The sequence below is a fragment of the Anopheles gambiae genome, chromosome 2, assembly GCF_943734735.2.
Source record: "Anopheles gambiae chromosome 2, idAnoGambNW_F1_1, whole genome shotgun sequence".
Lineage (NCBI taxonomy): Eukaryota > Metazoa > Arthropoda > Insecta > Diptera > Culicidae > Anopheles > Anopheles gambiae.
In genome coordinates, this window is record NC_064601.1 from 108,536,351 (window position 1) to 108,557,819 (window position 21,469).

A 21,469-nucleotide genomic window follows, 5' to 3' on the forward strand; every position below is an offset into this window, starting at 1 on the left:
ATCGAGTGGGCGATGTCAGATTAGATGATCAACAATTAGAAGGTGAAGGAGAGAGAGATCGCAATGCAAATAGGCTCGCTTTTGACGCTGCTTGAAACGAGTTTGGGGCGCGCGCGATGGTATTTAAATGGAATTATTTTCATACAATTTTTTAACCCTTTAAAATATATGTAATATTGTCGCAATTGCTACACCATACGGTTGCATAAATACTCACTCTCTGTAGCACCAGCGGGGCGGAGAAATCCTTGCCGCCCTGCAGACGGAAGCCCCAGGCCTGACCGTCGCCACGCTGCAGACGCACTGTGATTAGATTGGCCATATCTAGAACGGGAAAAGGGGAAGGAAAATTGCATTATTCATTGATCATTCTGAGCGAAAGAAGTTTGATTGAGTTGTGTGTGTGTGTGTGAGTGCTGGATTGACAAAAGCGAACGAGAGCGATCGATCCGCACCAGACGCAACAATTCGTACCATTCGGCACGGTAAGCGGAGAATCGAGGTTTCGGTTTGCCTTGAGGCTCGGTGTACTCTTTCCGGAACCGACTGGCCCGGAAGCGCGATCGTGCGCACTGGCAGACCCTTGACACTTTGCGCCCGAGTGTGAGCGACTTTCCTTGGCACGGGGCTCAAGCCTTGTCGTGATTGTGTTTGGAGTTTATGCCCGATTGCCCCTTCCAGCCCGCCTGGCTCGGGGTTATTATTTGTATTTATTTGCTCTTCAATTTGAGCTCAATCATGCTGCGGTTTTACAACGATCACCTTACCGCCTCAGTCAACCGCCTTGCACACACATTGGCACTAAACCACAATTGGCTTGAGTTTGTTGTGTTGGTTTGTGCTTCTCCCCAAGCTCCAATCCATCCCAAGTGCATCGGCACTTCCTGTCCCGCCAGCTCTCTTACCACGCAGCTGGGCAAAGGCTTCGCGATGGGCCGCTTTTTGATCAGTGCCGACGGGGCCGACGCCGCATGTGGCGCTGCCTGTTGCGGATGCGTTCGTGACAAAACTGCACTCTCACACCACCCACACGGGGAAGGTTGTGCCGGGTCAGGCCGCAAGGCTCCGTCTGATGAGGCGGCATTGTTGTGAGCGGTGCCGGGCGGCGACTGGAGTCAGAGGTGCAGAATGAAAGTAAACGTGTTTTGCGGTGCAGGCTTCAACCAGTGCCAGTGCCTGGGAGCGATATAATTAACCGCTTTCCTATCGCATGTGGTTGTGCATTGGGCAATGGTTTGCAAAAGGATGCACGGTTGGTTCGGGGTTTGCTTTGTTGCTTTGAGGTTGTTTGTAAAAAAAAACTTTAACAAAAATCGTTAAAATGATCGTGCAAGCAGTGCTTTTTGACAAATAAAAACATAGAAAAATGTTAAACAAAACAATTACGACCGATCATTTAATACGAGCAATCAACAAAGAGCTTTGCAGAAACTTTAACAACAATTTACTTCCCACCCAAGCTGCCCGACCCTTCAGCGCTCGGGTCAACCGTGAAGATCATCATCAGCTGCGCAACTTCCCGCGTGGAAAGTAGCGGGAAGTGGGGCCCGTTTCTTTTATCCTTCTCCGCGATGTGACATGCTTTTCACACTGGAGACAGCGCACGGAGCGGGCAGGGACGTGGGGCTAGTTCTACGCTCGCGCAAGGCGTTACCTGACAGAGAGTAATGGGCAAATTGTTGGCCGCCCGTTCGCAGTCAATTGATGTCGAGCTATGCAAATTTTATCTTCACTCAGCGCACACACACACTCTCTGCACTTGATTGGAGCGGGAGGCCGGCCGCTTTATCATCCCGATCCCGACAGCATCCTGGATAGGCGGCACGGGTGTAACAGCGCTCTTACACGCCACTTGGAGCGCTTCAACGGCCTGTCCGCGTCATCGAGCGATGGCGTGATTAATGGTGATTTTCAATAGTGTCTCTCCGCGCAGCGGGTGGTTCTAGGAGGAAAGTTTGTCCGGACAGTGTGTGGTGTGTGGTGTTAGATTGCGACAAGCGAGTCCATGGTGGGAGGGATGAAGCTGGAACTTCATCATAAAGGATGCGCCCCCTTTTTTGTCTACTCATAATGGTTTTGCAAATGAGTTGCAGCGTGCAAAGTGCAACAAAGGAGCAGACATGATTCATTAGGAAGTGAAGGGAATAATGCGTATCGTTTGCAGTTTCTAATCAATTCTTGTTTAACAGAAGAAGATCGTGGTTACATCTTGTACTTTTTCTTTAATTTAATTGAAAAAATGATTAAAATGTGCATCTAAAAAAGGTAACATCAGAAGAAGGCTTCGTGGCTTCGGCGTGTTACTAAAAACGCATAATAAACAGTGCAACTTATTTAGTCATTTTGCATCGTCCGGCGATTAACTGTACACATCATATGGTGCAGCACTTTCTCTTTCCCGCTTTTCATTAGCAGTAAAAATTAATCAACTTGCTTTGCTTTCCATTGTGCAGAGCCGCCTTGGACACGGACACATGCAATCCGCCCATTATCAGCCGCTTCAAAGAGCGCTGCTTGCCTGCATATTGTTCGTTGTGATTGATTTATCATCCAGTTTAAGTAATATTGCCACCACAGCGCATGCGTATTTATCACCCTCTTTTGCGTGTGTGTGTGTGTGTGTGTGTGTGTGTGTGTGTAAAAGCATAGTATTTAAAAAGACAACACCCCTATCTCTCCCTAGTCAAACACTTTCCTTTTCGCTGATAAATTAACCACAAAGCGCCTCCTCCTTCCATCCAGCCGCTGCAATCGCACTGCTCTAGGCTCCCGAGTGCATGATCATAATCATATTTCATTTGCAATAAGGCTTGCTCTTTGTCCCACGCTTGCCACTTGCGCGGTGCCATTTTTGCCGTCTGCGTCAGATGATGTCAGACGGCACACAAAAAAATGGCAAAAAACCGGTGCCGGGAGTGTCATTTAGCGCGCACCAACTTACCGGACCGGGGGGGCCACCGTGCACTGGGTGGTTTTGTTTTTCAGTTTCTTTTTGTTTTTTTTGTATTGAAAATATTTTGCTTGCTCGACATTCCATCGGCTGTCCATTAAGCTTGAACGGGTTCGAGTGGAGAGAGAGAGAGCAGGCATTTAAAAATGTCTATGTGTATTTACCCTCAAACACTCCTCTCCGGCTCCGACCCACACGTACGTTGACGCGGATCACGGAAAGCATCAGCAGCCGTTGGGGTATGGGCATGGGCAACAGGGGGAACAGGGGTGTGAGCTAAAGTTGCAGTTAAAAGCTCACCCCAAACGATGACTAACCCACGGTGGTAAACGGTTTCGCGGGGTCACCCGTTTTGCTAATACGATTCCTTTTTGCAAAGTAGTGCAAATGAGCTGACGAATGAGCGACTGGTTTTTGGTCTGCCGTTGCTTTTCCGGGGCTGGACGTGTTGTTGTGATGATAAGCAGACGTGTCGTTGTGTGGGGGCTTTGGTGAGCAATGAAGGAAGGCTGTGGTGCAAATTTGCTTAATTTGTTAAGTTTTGTCCTCTACACCAGCCTGGTGTTGTAACTGCGCGGTCCGGTATTTACCGAATCGAAAACCTCCCGTGACGTGACGGTGGTCGGTGCCCGGTTGCGGAATGAAAATGAAAATACCGATCGCACCGTGTGGGAACGACTGATCGCGTGACGCCGCGAAGTGTCACAGTAAAAGCATAAAGGCAGGGCCCCGGTGAAGCTGGAGATGCTTTACGTGGGGGGGGGGGGGGGGGGAGTTTTCTTTTCAACAAGTCAACCAAAGGGAGGCTTTCAGCAAATCGTTGCTCCCCCTTTTGACGTGCCGTGGCAAACCCTTAGCATTCGGAGAAACCTTTCGGGCTTGCGTGCCACAAATCGCAAACGGGTAAATCGACAGCATTAGTTGACTGGCGTGGATGCTTGCGCTTGGGCTTGGAATGCATTTATTCTGTCAGCAAAGCACTGGTGGAAAAGCGAATGCTGCACGCGAGTTTTTCCCCGCCCATGGGGCGGATAGACGAGGATGGACGAGGATGAGCAGGTGAAGAAATAATTAGGGAAAACAAGATAATTTTATTTTACAACAGCGAGAGCACAACCCGGAAATGGAAAACGCTTTCCTTGGATAGCATTCAAGTGAATAAATTGTAAGCGTTTGTTTGAGCAAAGATCAAGTAAAGTAAATCTTTCTTCAGTTCATTTACCAAACATGTCACATATTTTCTGCCCTCCCCCAGCAAAGATCATCAAGCACTGTACCATCCCCTTTGGTCTGGAGTGTTTTATTTACTCTTCGTTTCATTCGCCCAAAAGGAAAGTGATCGTATTACTTCGGCCGCACCACACGCGAGCCAACGCGAACCGGCCCCGGGGATGATCGAACCGTGCGATTAAACCGGTTGAACGACGACGAACAAATGCAGGATGTGAAACAATTATTTCCCAGTATTTAAGAATTGTTCTTGCGCAGCGCGCCACGCTGCCAAACGAAACGGTGCCAGCCAACACACTGTCAGCCACTAACGGGGCGAACAAGATGGCCAAATGCTCGTTCATGGGCGTCCAACCGACTGTTTGTACAGTAGTGCCTACTGGACGCGTAGAACTACCGAGCATGTTCTGCGGGCAGAAATTAACATCATTTATCCCACTCCCCGGGCTCGAGGCGCCCGCGCGCACTCTTTAAGGGCAGAAACGTCAAGACGCTCGCCCGGAAGATGCGCGCGGATCACCGGAAGGAGGAACAGTGCAACAGATCAGTGCTGGGGTGTTTTTTTGCACTGTTGTGTGTTGTCTGTTCTTCACTGTTTAAGCTGAACTGAATGCTGGCGGGATCGTGAGATTTCTCATAGATTACCACCCCTTCCACCCGCCGCACGGGATTGGAAGTTACTGCGAACGTGGGTGCACTGAACCTTGCGAACGCTTCCAGTACACACTGCGAGCACTGGGGTGGGTGGCGACACCGACGCCGGTGGTTCAAGGTGTCTCCGGTGACGATTCCGTTGACACTTTGGATTGCATGGCCCTGCTCGTCTTTTGATCGTCTGGGGGGTCTGGTGGTCGAGAGGTGGTGGTGGAGGTGGTTTGACCGTTAACAAGCGTCCATTTAGCTGCCACTCTGCCCAGTAAAGGTGATGATTTAGTGAGCCGTTTGCTGTGGCACCACGGGGGGGATACGATCGGGTGGTAAAAATAATGGCGCTTTTCGAGTGCTCATCTTGGGGCATTCAATTTCGAAGCAATATCTTGCGGTTGTTCTAACAAAAGATGTTGATTTTAGAACAAAAGAAAATCTTAATTGCTGTAGAAATCATATGTTTTAAAACGATTTTATGAAATGAATTTTTAACATCTTTACTCGGAATAAGGCGCCCAATCAGACAATTAATTTCACAGTCCATAACACTCATTCCCGAACCATAATCATCATATCACACACACACACACATACATATCTTATTGTTCTCTAAAGCGCAATCAAAATGTCTTCATTCCTCTCCCCAAATACGATCGACCCAGTTGCGGCGCGCCACAACCAATCATCAACCACGCCATCCATGCACCAGTTGTTACCCGGGTCGTGAACAATCGTGCCACGCTGGTTCACGGTAATGTGATCAGGGTCCACACAGTCCCGGGGGAGAATATAGTGCAGCCTCATTAGTGCATCGAATTTATTAATCTATATTCTGTGCGGACTTTGCCTTACTTTCGCTCAGCGGCTCGCTGTCCTCATCCCCCCTCACCACCAAAAACCCAAAGCCTCGCTCGATTTAACGCACCCATTTGTGATGGTGGTGTAAGTGGCCTCCTACCTACCACGATGAAACGGTTGATGATTCATTAAGAAATCTCGATCGAAGAACCGGAACAACGGGGAGAAGGAGATCACACACACACACAGTCACACACATGGGCACGAGCATGAGGTGGAGCCGTTCTAGTAGACTGATTTATTTGCAACTGGTGCATCTTTCACCATGGGCCAGACGGCAGCAGCTGCATTAATGCTTCCCTCTACATTGGTTGGAGTGTTTGTGTGTGTGTTTCTATAGACGAAATTACTTGCCGACGTGAAACGAGCAGACGTCGTTTGTTTTTGAATGGGATTTTGAATGTCTTTTGGTATTTATTTTTCTGTCGAGGATTTGTGACGGGAGAAGAAAAGCAAAACTACCTTACGACGCGTCGTTTTGAGCTGAGCGACAGGTTGCAGTCAAAGTTAACAGCAGTCAAAGGCAAATTAACTGAAGAGATGTGGATATTTGGCTTTACAATGACCCACAATAACCAAAAAGATTGACAAATATTGTTATTGATTCATTGGAGAACGATGAATTCATGCTTTTTAATCAAATAAAATGAGCATTTTTACTTTATGTTTGGTTGTCACTTTTTTTGAATGAAAATGCATAAAATTAGGAATCAAATCCCTATTAAATTTTTTAAAAAAATTGATGACTGTATTTTATTTTACATCTGTTGTGAATTCCAAAGAAATTGAAAGATAATCTTGCTGATTGAAATGTTTCATCATGACTGCTCAAAACTCTTAGTGGGCTTAGCATTAATATTGTATAATACAAGTTGGTCGAATAAAAATCTTTTGAAATCTTATAATTCAACATTCAAACTTTAGTTTTACTTAATTTCAAGTCATAGAGCTAAAAAAGTGGACGTCTTTCACCACAACCGTACTGGCAATGTCAAAAGCACAAAAAACCCCGGGTACGACTCCAATCCCACAAGGCACATCATCTTAAACGGCCCCGTCAAACATAATTATTTAATGGCCCATGTTCAACCCATCGCCCCCATCGGTGGCACAACAGTGCACTCCCCAAACCTATGCGTGTGTTCCCCTGCACACGCGTGTGTGTGTGTGTGTGTTGAGTGCATTCATCGTTTGAGCCTTTCTTTACCGCCCCTTTCTAACATTGACATTGAATCTCACATTCGCCTGTCACTCGAACCCCCCGGGGCTTTTTGCGGCCAATACTTTCGCTCTTCGGGCGGGTTCGGGTCTGATGAAGGGCCACCACCTGTACAGTTTGGTGCGAATGGCGGTAAGTGGCCATCGCAGTCTGTTTGCAAAAACCCGCTACTATGTAATTCGTTCGTTCCCGGGCACACTTTCCCATACGCGCCGCGAGTGAGCCGTGTGGCGATGTTCTGCGACCTATTTTTAAACGCCAGCTACTCCGTGCTCGTGCAACCGCACGGACCGACCACTTAGTGACACACACACACACATGGGCGCACACACACAAGTAGTTTGCTATTTTTCCGACACTTTCCCAGACGCGAGAAATTGGAAGCCAGCCACATCTACCGGTGTGCCAGTGTGCCGATGTGCTGACAGAGTATCCTCCGTTCATGTGCACATTTATTGCACACTTGGCGCAAATCGGGGCGTGCTTTTCTCTGCTGACTGACGCAAAGGTCGACGGTAGGGCATCTTTGGAATGGTTTGGTTGCAGTATGTTTGTTTTTTTGGCGCAATGAGTAATTCCATGGAGCAGTCCATCATTTTGTGGAGTTGCACATGAATCAGCTGGGTTCGGATGTAGCAAATTGGATCCTTCATAACCTTCACGTCACGTCCAGGCGGATGCAGCAATGGGACGGTGATGTGCAGGGCGTAACTGAATGCTGTTTCTAGTATTGGAAGCGATTGCTCAAAGGAATGTTAAGATAAACGCGTAAACGATCAATTGATGAACGAAGCAAAAACTCAGAGATCAAGTAAATTAGCTAATTTGATAGTTTGTAAGGTTAAAGTGACGTAATGATTTACTTCTGATTTCCAACAATCATACATCATGAGTTTTATCTTTTCTATATCATAACTGAACAAGATCTTGCAACAGCCTTGAGCATTGCTAGGACCAACCAAACGATCGTGCGCAAAACTCGATCAATTAGCACTCGCTGCTCTTGGACCATCATTCGTCACACTCTTTCGGCATTGGCTGACGTTCAAGCGTGTGCAATCTTTTAATGGAATCTATTCTTACCGACACGATGCCTCCATCAATTCCCACAACTTTCGTGCCATTTTGTACAAGCTTAATAACAGCCCAGCGCGATCATGATTAAAGCCAGCGTTCTACGCTGACAATGAAAGCAAATAAATCTTTATCCCGTCCACCGCCCGTCCCTCCCATGCCCGAGTTGTCAAAAGGTCGTCCCTTTTTTATCCTCCTCCCAAATGAAAAGAGAAATTTCTGCCTCCCCACAGCGAAACGACAGCGCTTGCGTGCGTGGTTTGGCATATTTATTTTTTCTTTTTCCTTTCTTCCCAATAGCCCAAGAAGCCAAGATGGGTCTTCGATTTCATCCGGGTTGTAAATCATCCATCCTTCGGTTTAATTGCATCCCTTTGGTATGTTGGTTTTGTTGTTGCTGTTGGTGTTGCTTCCTCTCCATCTCCATTTCACGCGTTCTTCAACACGCAAATCCTCACGCCTCCTTTACGGTTAAGCTTTCGTCGCCTGCATTTGCATAAAAACGGCACAGGAAGGCCAGGTTGGCCCTTCCGTTTTCCACACAGCTTCTGCTCGCCCGGTGTAGATCGGGACGGTGTGTGTGTGTATTGATCCAGTCACGTCCTCCGGTCCAGGGATCCTGGGGCTGACGGACATGGCCGGTGAAATGGGCTCGTCCCCGTTCGCACAGGACCCGTTCCCGAGCACGTATTAACGCACGCTTTGTTTAACATAATTACAGGGCCCCGTCGATGACAGTGATCCTCCCGGCTGTGCCCTCCGCCACCTATGGTTCCCATGGTTTGCGGTGTGTCAATTGCTTAAGGTTGGATTTAATTTAAAGCTGCATCCACGACCACGATCGAACACCGAAACCAATCGATCTAGTGGAGGGGTTTGTGGAATGGTTCGTTGTTTTTTGCAGGGACACACACCAGGGACAGAAATAGGAAAGATCGCCGGATGTGCGATTTTCGTCCCACAGGCACATTCACTTGTGCACGAACTGCGCGATCTGTGCCCAGTGCCGCACGGAGGTCAGCAACCGAGAGCAAGATGTCTTCTTGGGTGTTTTGCTTGCTTGCTTTATTTGTTGTGCACACGCTGGATATCTCCCGGAGCCGGATATCGACGCCCGAGAAGAAGCGTTCAGAACCGTCCGTCTGTCCGTCCGTCCGTTCGTTCGCTCGCTCCGTCCAGTTCGTGATCTTCGCCAGTGCTTGCGTGTCAAACCAACGCGCTCGCTGATCGAGCATCGAGTCGAGGACCGTGGGCGCTGGAATATCTGCAGGCTGCAGTTGTTATAATTTCGGCTTCGAAAGGGAAACGAATTTCAGCGTGCATTTTCGAACCCGGCGAACGGTTGGCTGTGCGCAGCCAGCGGTGGGTTGTGACAATGTACAGGAATTTGACCTTTTTTTTGTTGTTTTGTTTTGTTCGATTGGTTGTATTTACTTTTGCTGCAAACGCCCTTCGTCTGGGGGAATACCAGCAAACTGATGTTGTTTTTTATGTCCGTACATGTTTTGAATGTTTTCGTATGCAGTTTTGGGTTCGAAACTCGAAACTGGAGCGAGTGGAAATTGGATCACTGTACCTAAAAAAAACCAATAACCAACAGGGTATTTTGAACATTTCGAACCAATGGCTGTCAGGTTTAGCCCACACAATAGGGCATGGCACATCAGCCATGTCGTGTATAATTTATTCAGGAAATCAGGAAAACAAGCGAATTAATGTCAGCTCAAGGAAAACCATATCCTGTATCAAAACACTAGCAAGCAGAATATATGATATGCCCAAGATCTTCTCTTTTGGCACAACAACCGTTGACGGTCAAGGCCTACATGTACCACCAATGGGCTCTGCTCTCAGTGACTTATTGATTACCATTGCAATATAGTCAATCCTACGAATATATGCCTAAGATACTTATACAAATATGATATAAAGATATGATATGATACGAAGATACTTTATTAATTACAGGTACATTTACAAAAAAAACATCAAAAAGTGTTGGAATTGAAAGCTTCTTAAATTAAGCATTTTTCAGCAATATTTCGAAGTCATTTTAACTCTATTTTCTTCAACTTATTTATTCGGTTCAACATAGCGTTAAACTTTTTGAATGTTTTGTTGTGAAAGTCGTAAAACTTTCTGATAAATAAGATAAATAAGATAAGATAAAAAGATACTCAGTTAATACCTCAAGTAAGCAATAGGTGGTAGAACAGAATAAATAATAAAATTGCTGCCTTTTCTCCATTCCTTAACCAAATTATTTACAACTTCCTTTACTGCTTTATGATTCACTGAGCTGCAGCAAAAATCATCCTCCGAAAATCAACGCTCAACTGCGGTCCCATCTGGCCAAATTATACCGTACCCATCAGCTCAAAATACAAATTTTCCACACGCCCGCACCTAAATGTTGCTCTCATTGAAAAATTCCTTTGCTTACTGCCAGCAAAAGAAAAAAAAACAAAGCCAAACCCAACAAAAATCGCGACCCACAACCGGACGCAAACATCACTCACAGCGGGCCAGCAGCCACAAAACCCGTGTTCTAATTATACCCTTCAAGACTATCCGCGAACTGAGCGTGTGTTTGGGTGTGTGTGTTTTGGCTTCGCTAATCCTCCAATTCCGCCGCCACTTTCCTTGCGTTTTCCTTCCACTTGGTGTGTACCTTTTATTCGCTCTCTATTTTTTTTTCTCGAGTCGCGAGAAACATGTTTTCCATGTAAACACACACACACACACATCCACAGAGGCACACTAAACTGCGATTGCATCAGACCTGATGAGTGCGGGCAGAACCATAGAACGGATCATTTTTCCGTTCGGCTTGAATAAACACACTCGAGCGCAAACCAGGACGATCCGGTCGACGTTTGGCGCAAAATGTCCCCCCGCTATCGCTGTTGCGCGTGTCGCTTGCGCATAGAGTCGCGTTCCGCGCAACACACAATGGCAAGAAAACCGCAGCAGCATCAGCAGCAGCAGCAGTTAAAAAACAACAAGACGCTGCAACCGATTGAACCAACTGACGTGGTGGATGCCACGGTCAATTGACGGAGATCGGTTTTCCCGCTTCGGTTGCAGCAACGGACGGGAGGGCATTTGTTTTTCCAACCCGTTCCCCCATTTGCGGGGTGGCGTTATGTAAGCAAAGCTGTAAACCTCAACCACCTCATCTTATTGTTCCCGTTCCACAAATATAGCACGATCAGCACACGGGGGTGGTTTGCGGGTGGCTCTATTTTCGATCAGCGGCTCATGCGGTGACATCTTTGTAGCGCCAAGAGGTGGAGGACTCGTGCAATCGCCCACAGTCGCACCACTAGGGGAAACAAAGCACAAACAACTTCTCGGGTGACGATGACATCCGGCCCGTTGTGCGGTCGATTGGACGAGGTTCAAGGACAGAACCCAGTGTCTTCTGTCCGACACGCTATTAAACGTCTCGCAAATTGACTCGCCGTGATGCATTCAGCATCACTCTTCCCTCAGGTTGTGATTTAAAAAAGTGAAAACGCATCTCAATGAAAGCAAAAGTGACACCGGCCACAGTCTCGAGAACCTTGTCCAGAGAAGAGGGAAAGGGTTGGGTTGTGGGTCTGAAACGAGTTCCGTCGTGCAGACAGACACACACACGCACCCAACGCATCAGCCATGCTCGGGGTGTCTCGCACGTCTTTCACTCGTCAAAACTCGTAATCCATCTTAAAGGCCATCGCAACACAAACACAAATGGAACGGTTCTTGTGGCAAAGGCGCGGACAGTGAGAGAGAGATGGACAGAGAGGGATAGCAGACACTTTCTTGGACACAACGCGTCGCTTTTGTCAGCAGCAATGCCCCAACCATGAACCGGCATGCGGGATGAATTTGCTTATTATTTTAACCCGTTTTTTTTTCCTTACTACCCTTTTTTGCCAAACTTGCGTCACGCGTGACGCAAAATGGAGGCCAGGAGTTGAAAGATGATTTTCATTGCTTGCGTAAGATTTGCCCACTTCCTTGAGGAGATGGTAAAAGGGGTAAAACGATTGCGTTTAATGTCTCAATTGGAGTTTTTCGAAACATTTCTTAGCGCTCCTTTCGAGACACTTTTGCTGCGGCGGGAAACGAAACGGCATTTCCAAATAAAATTCCACCGATCGATCGCACGATTGCTTAACAGGTTGAGCCGAATCCAACCTGCTGAATCACTTGTGTTGACCTAGTTACGGAGTAGCGCCCCAGTATGATCGTAACCGTTGCTGGGAGGCTGTAAATGTCCGTTCTGTTTAGACTGCGGAACGGTTTAAAAACAGATCATTTACTTCTATCCGTTCTGCCTTCTGCGGGGAGAGTGTAAAGGGAAAAGAGAAAGATACGACCATCGTGGCCACTGAGGGCAGTTCAAGAAGAAGCTCACTCACTGTACCATTACCACAGCGATCTGTTATTGGAACAGTTTTCAACCGATCACTGTCATCGGTACCGATCGACCGATCCATCCAATTTGGCCAGCGCGCGCGTGCTTCATTCCGTAATGGCATAAATCCGCACAAAGATGCTCCACGCGGACTGATGCTTTGCTTCCGCTCTCATTCCCGACCGGCCAGCTTGGCATTGGTCCATTCATAAATCCAATGGGTGGAATCAGGCGACAACCTCGCCGGTGGACGATTAATAGACGCGGTTAGTGGGCACTCCAACCGCAATCCTTCGCCCAACATGTCAAATCAAATTAGCGTGCTGATTGAGCCCGCGTAAATGATCATTGGCGACGTTTGCGAGCGTCACGTGGATTGTAAATTGAACATTGCGCACACACACAGACACTGGCAGGGCAACTTACCTTATGAGTTAGATGCTAGATGCTGAAGAAATGCTGCAAATAAAAAGAAACATAAAACACCATTAGGTTCGCTGTTGGATCATCAATTTGTTTAATTTGCTTAAAAATAGGGGGTTTGTAATGCATCTTTATAACACTTCATTACAAATAAATAACGGTTTGTCTGCGACGTAATGTTTCTTGCTGTTGATTGTGAAGGTACCTTATGGTGAAGGCCCCTGTTGGTGAATCACAGTATCGATTGTACGGGCTGGCCATATCAGCGCATTAAGCTGCGCCCCGTTTCCTTTTTATTGATTATCACAATGTATGCCTAGATTGCGAGGGTATATAAACAATCCAGCGATAAGCCATACCTTCCGTGGAGTTTATCGATCACAACATTTCTTGGCAGTGGGCAGAGTTTCAGGAATCCAGCTTGTTTAGCGGTAAACATTACAAAAATACACCTAAAATGATATGGGATACCCTTTTTGAGCTGCGAACGTTCGACTGTTCGAGAATTTCAGTCGATCAGTTTGACTTACATATTTACCAGACAGTAGGTCGTGGCTGTGTAGGGGCAGAAAGCGGGCACATTACATCTACCGCTTAAGCAGTGCCTTAATAGAGGTAAACATAATTAAAGAGAAATGGCACTTGTCACCATAGCCCTTAAGTACCGTACCCTACCCGTCCATCGAAAGGGCAAACACAGGCCAGTGCAGCCCAGAATGCTGCTTCTCGGTAACTTATCTTATCTTACGCCCGAACCCAGTCCCAAGACTGGACACACAGACACACATATTGGACCGTCACGTCCAGTGCGACGCTTCGCAGGCAAACATGACAGCGTGTACGTGAAACTAGGTGACTTGAAGCTCCGATACATTATTCAGAGGGGGCAGTCAAGTGTGGAACGGGATGTTTTAGTTTGCAATTGTCCGTGGGTGCGTAACAGCCACGGGTTTCTGTGATGTCATTTGGTTGTTTGCCCTACAGAGCAAGAAATATGTTAACATTTAGCAGATTGAAAACATCGAAGCATTTAATAAGCTGACATTGTATTGCCAATAACAAACTGCAAATGGCTGTTCAAGAACATCAACAGAACAAGATACCGAAACGAATCAGCCCCCAAAACACGCAACAATAAAGACCGTGTGTCACCCTTTTCCTCCACAAGCCAACAACCGAAGGCAATCGCAAAAGCGCAAGCCAAGCATACTGCTCTGTGAAGGAGGAGAGAGAAAAAATGAACCAAAACCCCTGCCGCTGTTGCCACTGGTACCGGTTCTGGTTCTGCTGGTGTGTGCTGTGTGGTGGTGGTGGTTGCGGCTCATTTTGTTACCGCATGCCCGTGCGCTAAAATTAGCCAAACGGACCGTTCTGACGCACCCGTGAAAAACTCGATCGCAATGGCGGGCAACGCATTTCGATGGCAAGAAATAGCAAGAAAAGCGCAAACGGCGCGAGTCGTGAGCAACCGCCCTGCAGAACAACACGGTTTCGGTTGACAAATACATCAAACTAGATTGTGGATTTGGGGGTTTGGTGGAAAGGCTAGCAGCACACCAGCAGAGGACAAGGAGCGTGTCCTTTTCCATCGCTCGCTGGTGCTGGTGATGCGACTGACCTCAAAGGGCGCCGAGGCGGGGGATGGCTTGGCGCAAGCGCCCCATTCGGTTTCGGTGGTGAAAAATGTCTTTGACTGTAAGTCTTTTTTCTTCTTCTATTTTCTTTGCCATGAATACCCGCGAAAGGCGAGCCATGGCGTGCACGGTGTACGAAAATATGCTGCCGAGAATATTTTTAAACATTTCTGTCCCATAATGCGTGGGGGTTTGTTCCGCCCGTCCCCGCCCCAAAAGCGTCCCCCAGCGGGGAAGGGCATAAAATTATAAATAATGCTCACCTTCGGCGGTCGAAAGATTACAAAATTCGACACACAAACACACACACACATACGCTCATTTTAAATAGGTTAGGGTTATGTTTTGCGATGGCCCTACATTCCCCGTTTGCCATTGAGGAAACAAGTGTATGGCGCAATCGGCCCCGTCTGCGATTGGGAAAGGGCGGGAAAGACATCGCGCTTCGTCCGTTTGGCATGAAGGTTGGAACTGCTCGCATGATGGACTGTGTGGCGATGAGAAATGCCTTTTTTTCGAAGGAAAGATTTTGCCTACTGCTCCCGTGCTACGCTTTTTGTAGGTCAGACATGGCACGCCAAGACGCGTCCGCGGCGTGCTTGCGGCGCTTAAGAATGTTTGCGTTGCGAATGGTTCTGAGTGGCGTGATGACACACGTCCGACTCGTGTGTGGGTCAGTGACAAGCTTGTCTTTCACAGCAGACGTGGGGAAGAGTGGGCAAAAATAAAACGCGAAAAGTTTGCACATCTCTTCTGTTGGATTTAATTAGCTTATGTTTGATATTGTGTTAAAATTAAACGATCGTGACGCATCGAATGTATTTTTAAGTGTGTGATTTATTGCTTACACACAATATTTGACGTGCTCTGAAAAGGGACCCCTGCCTGGGAAATGGGATCAGGATAACAAAGCTATATTTAAACGGCCATTTATCACACTCAACCAAACGCGTCAAGGAACCTTCAAGAAAAGCTTTGTTCAACCCTCTGCCCTAGGAGTAATAATTGTGTTTATGATCTCAACGATTTATCCGAATTCTTTCGGAGAGATTATCGCTTCCCATGTTCGCTCGAAATAATGAACATACCATCGTGTGAAAGGAAACTTGGCAAGCAATCATATGCCGATGATGCTGTGCTATCGAAAAATGAGCTAATTTGTACGCAATAATTCCGTTCATTTCCCGTTCCTCCACCGATTTTGCACACACCAAAACAACGAATACGTACATTTGCCGGTTCTTTGGCACATACGCACACACGCAAACGCAAGTCACACATCGCCACAAGCACATTAGCAATCCCCATTAGTGGATGTGCCCGGGGGACGCAACCACGACGGGCAGAAGGTGTGACCGATTCGGTTTAAACTTGAAATTCCTTTCGATCCCGGGCACTGCAATCCACCAAGGCAGGCCGCACTGGGGGAGGGAGATCATTCGCTCGCGACCTTCAGCGGATGAAAACCGGCTCCTGCAGCTCCGGCCGCGGAAGGAACACGGATGGCGCTTGGGAAGCAATAGCAGCAGCAGCAGCACCACCAACAAAACAGAACCTCCGCGAAGGTGTACGAGAGCGTTTGAAAAATATGTATTTTGCCCGCTTGTCTGCGATCGTTTGATTGATCTTTTTTGCGGGCTTACGAAACGCTTTTTGTGTGTGTGTGTGTGTGTGTGTGTGTGGAGCATATGTGTGTCCGACGGGGGAAGAATTTGTTTTGGTGGCGCATGAGTCACTCTCGTTCGAGTGTGGAGTTTGTTGTTAGCTGGCAGTTAGACAGCATTGCGAAAAAAGTAGATATTCATCTTTTACGATTCGGTATTTTGGTTAAGCAAACCTATAATTTGCCACTGCATGGATCAAGGCTCGACAAGCAGTGTTTGTAAAAAGGCTGCGGTCTTTGCTTTCGCTCCTTTGTCTGGGACGAGCAACAACCGTTCAAAGAGTTTTCAGTGAAAGGAGTTTACGTACGAAAGAAGGGAGTACTGTCGTATAAGATCTTTATGTCGTTTTCAGAAGTGAAAAGCAATAATCGAAGCCTAATAAAAGTATTTGAATATAATTTTTGCCTCAATTTTGTCTATTTAAATAAAATTCAATGTACTAGCTTTAGTGTATACAATTCCAAAACTCATGTTGAAAATTAATTTAAAAAAAATCTTTCAAAGAAAATTATGCAAAAACTGAGGAAAATAGAATAAAAAATAAAATAAATATTGATACTGTACATTGAACTCTACATCTTTTATATCCATTAATGACTCAATGTCCTTTTGCCGTATTTATAAAATTTTGCATTTCAAGTCGTTTTATAATACATATTACCCAAACTTCAAATTTTGACTTTGACACTAACTCTAACCACTGCTTTCGAATGAAGTAAAACCATTGTATTCGCAAAAATAAACTGTGTAATACTACTAAATATCAACATAACTGCTTAATTGTTTACTTCTGATTGCTAAGGTATAATCCCACCCTCGTTAGAAATTCCTACCTCATCACTTTACTTAGTACAAAGTATACCGATCAAGCGATCGCCAAATGACTGCCTTAGTGGCTGATTAGTATGTTTGTAAACACGCGCGCCACCTGCAAACATTCCTACTTTGCCATAGGGTACACAAGCCAGACATTTATCTAGCGTCGTCGCGTACAAAACCCACCAAACCAAACCTCTCCCAAAGAACACTCTACAAACTCAAACCGTACCAAAGCATCGATTGTGTTGGTTTGCTCGATTTCTTTCCTCTGCATCATTTTCAGCTCATTCTTTCTTTCCACCGTCTCTCCAGCTTCTCTCTCCAGCATCATCAATAACCCGACCTCCGGCACACACACACACATTAGGTAGTGGATAACGAAACGATTGAGCTGGTTTGCGTAGGTGTTTGAACAGCTGCGTCCTACCGCCTCCACCGCAACCAGCCAGCCCAGAAAATACATGCGCACTGCAACTGCGAGAGGCTAGAGCTAAGGGAAAGAAAAACTTGTAACTAACAAAATAACAGAGAAAAAAAAAACACCATACCGAAACGGAACAGAACCGGCCACAAACGAACCCCCAAACCGTTGTGTGAGTGCGCTGTACGGCGTGCGAATTTGTGTGCGCAACCACCGAACTGCCGAATCCGCTAAATATACTCCGAAAACGCTTCACTTTCGAGGCGCGCTCGCGCGCGCGCTCGTGTACGTACGGTGAACCTACGTCTATTTTCTTCGTACGCGCGCGGAAAACAACCTTAAGCTTCGCCGTGTCGTCAGCCGCCGCCTGCGAGCCTCGTTGTTTTCGCTTTTCAATTTAGCAGCAAAAAACAACAAACGGCACTCCACTCCTTCAGCAGCTGGGTTGGATCGAGCATTGAGGCTCTAGGAAGGCAACACCAGGCTAGACAAGCGACACCTTCGATAGCAGGCCTCTCCGACTGCCTTACCCCCCCCCCCCCTGCCCGGTCGTCCGTTCGTGCTACACGCAGTTTGTGAACATTTAATTTTAACGCACGCTTCCACCCGGCGCACGTTCTGGACCCTTCTCCCCTTTCGCCATCACGAAACTCGGGACGAGAAGCGCTACAACTCATTAAAACTGGTTCTCGAGCTGGTGCTCTGCCCCTTGTTGGTGCGGTGTGCAGCTTCGTCCTCCTTCCCACCGTCATCTCTGTCCTCTGCCAAGGCTCCTTCCCCCATCCCTCCTCCCTCAAACCAAACCGCGTGTAATCCGCGTAACGGCAGCCACGGCCAGCCAAGTCCTTTGGCCGCCAAAGCAACAAAAAAAAAAAACGGAAAACAGCAAGAAAAATGCCCCCGCGTGCGTACGGCGCGCAGCGCGTGCGCAAATGCGTTTGGAGGGATTAAAGGTTTCGGTTTTGCTGATTCTCCTCTCCGTCGTGGTTGCTGTTTTTAATTTTATTTTGCACATGTTCGCTTCTTGGCATTCTTCCCCCCCCCCCCCCCCCTGCATGGGCCGTGCCCGATGGCGCAAGAACGAAGGGGTCAACGAAATGCAGACACCCGCAGCTTGGTTTCGTTTTGGAGGCAATTTAAATCAAGTCCTTCCACCCGTCCCGCCCTCGGCGGGTTTTGGGCTCATCTCACCTTCCACACTACCACTTTGCATATGTCACACACATACAACCCGGAGCCTGCACTGCCCTGCCGGCTGGCCCGCATAATACTATCGCACCATAAATTTTCGGGCTGTTTTTTGTTTATGCTGCTTGGAAGAACTCTTTTAAGGGGAATTCTGCCTCGACCTCTAACGGCTGGCGGCTGTATCGGTCGCGAACTCTCTAAGCGGATCAGCAAAAGATCTTCGCTCCTTACCCCTTCCCTTGGACAGCTGGAGTGGGAGCTGCAGTTTATTCAACTCGGGGCAAGGGAAGAAAAAGGTAAAGTCCGAAACTTATACCTCATTGCAAAAGATGGTTTGAGAGGTGTGCAAAGACGCAAAAAACACGCAATCCTCGATTTTTTAAGCTCTAAAGAAGCAATATTTTCGTACGTTTTTGTGCATGTGCATGTACGTGTGTGTATGTGTTTTTATAACACACCTTAAAGATGAGCAGAAAAAAGGAGGCTCCCGTGGGGGAGACTACCACTGGGGCTTGTGATCCTCCGATCTTCATCAGTGTTGCAGCATCCTTCCATGAACCGTTTGCTCCATCTTTTTGCCCTGTTTCCTCTACTCTTGTGCCCGTGCCCTCGGCACAGGACAGATAAAGTAGGATTTTGCATGCGGAGCGATTAAGAAGAAAGGGAAGAAGAAACAGCATAGCAAGACAGCAGAACACTACCCACCGGCTACGGACGCGAGTGTCTGTGTGTGTGTGAGCGTGCTGGCAGATAGTCGTATTTTTAGTACTTCAATCGTAGGACGTGTTGTTTGGTGTCGCCTTCGAACGGTCTTGTACTCTCGTTTTTTTTCTTCTCTCTGTTGCCTGCTTCTTGGTATTTTGCTCGATATTTCCACCCCAAGCTTGCTATCATCCTACTCTTCCTCGGAGAAGGACAAAAAAAAACCAGACCTACCAAAGAAGCGCTGACTCGATTGTTGTCTCCTGGTCGGTGTACCCTTCCCCGTTCGGCCCGGTTTCTATGGCCGAGTAAGAGAGAGAGAGAGAAGTGTGAACTCGTTTTTGTTTTCTTCTTCTGTAAGACTCACCTTGCAAATTGAAGAAGTACAAAAAAGACCCGATATACGCGGGTGTCGCTGACTCGGTACCCCTTTTTCGTGCACAAACAACCCCGGGGAGAGCGTCCTGCTGTGTGGGAGCTGCGAGGGATCGGTTTTTCTTCCTCAAAAGCAAGCTAGCCGCGCTTTGCTTCTTTGCTTGCGACGCACACACTGGTACACTGACTACTGATTCACGTTGAGTGCAGAACTTCCGCTCAAACTCACTTCGATTACGCAAACACAAACTAACACATACACATATACACACTTGACACTGATTGGCGGATTATGCTCTTATTCCTTTTAAAAAAAATGGCGTTTGGAGAAATGCTTTAACACCTTTTCTTTCTAATCCTGTTGAAGTAAAGCAATTGATTAATGGCCGTCGATCTTTCACGAACACTTAACAGCAAAGGGAATTACAACACAAATAATCGTTTCATCCTCTTTTACTTGTAATCACTTTTCGTTAAACACTGTATTCTGCTGTTCAATTGTAACTGTCACCAGAGACCGTTCAAAACATTCGAGAACACTCTGAACGAACTAAAGCATGAGTGTGTGAGCTTTATCGTCCAAATAAGACACCGTTTGAGAGTGCGGTCAGTAAGTAAAAATCCACCATTTCACTGCACACCATTTCACGATCTACGAACACATGCGCACGCCGCTAATGCTAGTTGGTCGGAACCGGAAGGGGGAACGCGAAAGGATGTGCACAGTAGGGAGGTGATAGTGCGAGGTCAGGGAAAATACGGGCGGTTTGTTCCACTCCACACCGCGCACCGCGGAAGCTAGGGAAGTTTGCTTTAACGATCACACATATACACACACACACAGACAAACGCACACGGGGTGGACACACAAACAAACTGATACTACACAAGCACATGAGGTCTATAATACCCCACCCCAAAATCAACCCCAAGCGCGCGCGTGTTAAGCGCGACGGCATGAACAAAAATGTTTGCTGATTTTTATTTTTAGATTTTACCGAAAATTCTACGGAAAAGTGTTGGGACCGGGTGCGGGTGCTGCGAGCACGTGACGTAATGTGGAAAGCACGGAGGGTAGGTTGGTAAAGGAGAGGAAACACAAAAAAAATATATGGTCAACCCCGTTTGCTGCGGTGGGCTCATAATGTGCGAGCGAGGAAAAGGAAGGTTTCCTACAGTTTCTAGCGGATTTAGGCTAACATCCCTGTTTGAAGAATCGAGAAGATGTCACAGCAAATTTCACTAATTCACAATCCTTTTTTTTTTGCACAACGGTTGGTGCATGATTCACACGCACCCAGTCACAGTGTCGGGAATCCCGAACAAAACTGCAAAGTATTCAATTCACCGAAACGCTGACCTGACCTAACACTATCAGTCACTGCAATGAAACACCGAAACAGCACGAATATGGTTGTTGGTGCACGCCGAGCTTAAACCTAAACGACCATAAAGACACAAACACCACTTGCCTATTGCCCCGAGAGAACACCGACTTGCTCGAAGGAACTTAACCAACAGAAGACACGGCCGAACCAGCTAGTGAAAACGAAACCTACCCCTAGCGGATGAGTGAATGCTGAGTGGTGCTGAGTGCCTACGAAGGGCGATCGAGCGACGAACGTTGAAACCGTGTGTGTGTGAGTGGCCATTTTTGACCGAAAGGAAGGTGGATTCGATCCCATGGTGGTAGAAGGTGGATGGCGCTGGTGCCTTCTCTTTCGTACGGAACGGTTAACAGGTTTATGGTTCGATGCCGTCTTGCTGTGGTAACTCATTTCGCTATTGGGTGCGTGGTGCGTAGATTGTCGCACATTGCGTGCAGCTTTCCTTCCTCAGCACTATGAAAGAAAGTGAAA

General features: G+C 47.1%; 1 protein-coding gene across 16 annotated transcripts in view; it reads right to left on the bottom strand.

The window, feature by feature from the left end:
- Nucleotides 1-21,192, bottom strand: part of LOC1270178 (PDZ and LIM domain protein Zasp) — a 46,724-nt gene extending 25,532 nt beyond the window's left edge. For 8 of the 16 annotated variants that reach the window (XM_061663768.1, XM_061663770.1, XM_061663773.1 and 5 more), the window contains exons 1-4: nt 21,083-21,192; nt 19,603-19,968; nt 12,811-12,843; nt 218-324 (exon numbers count right to left, since the gene is read on the bottom strand). In XM_061663768.1, coding sequence (XP_061519752.1) covers nt 218-322 — 105 coding nt within the window. In that variant the 5' untranslated portion in view covers nt 323-324; nt 12,811-12,843; nt 19,603-19,968; nt 21,083-21,192. Of the gene's footprint in view, nt 1-217; nt 325-12,810; nt 12,844-19,602; nt 19,969-20,067; nt 20,213-20,786 lie in introns of those variants that run through there. The other 8 variants (XM_061663761.1, XM_061663758.1, XM_061663765.1 and 5 more) reach the window with 8 other exon arrangements.
- Between the last annotated feature and the right edge of the window lie 277 nt (nt 21,193-21,469).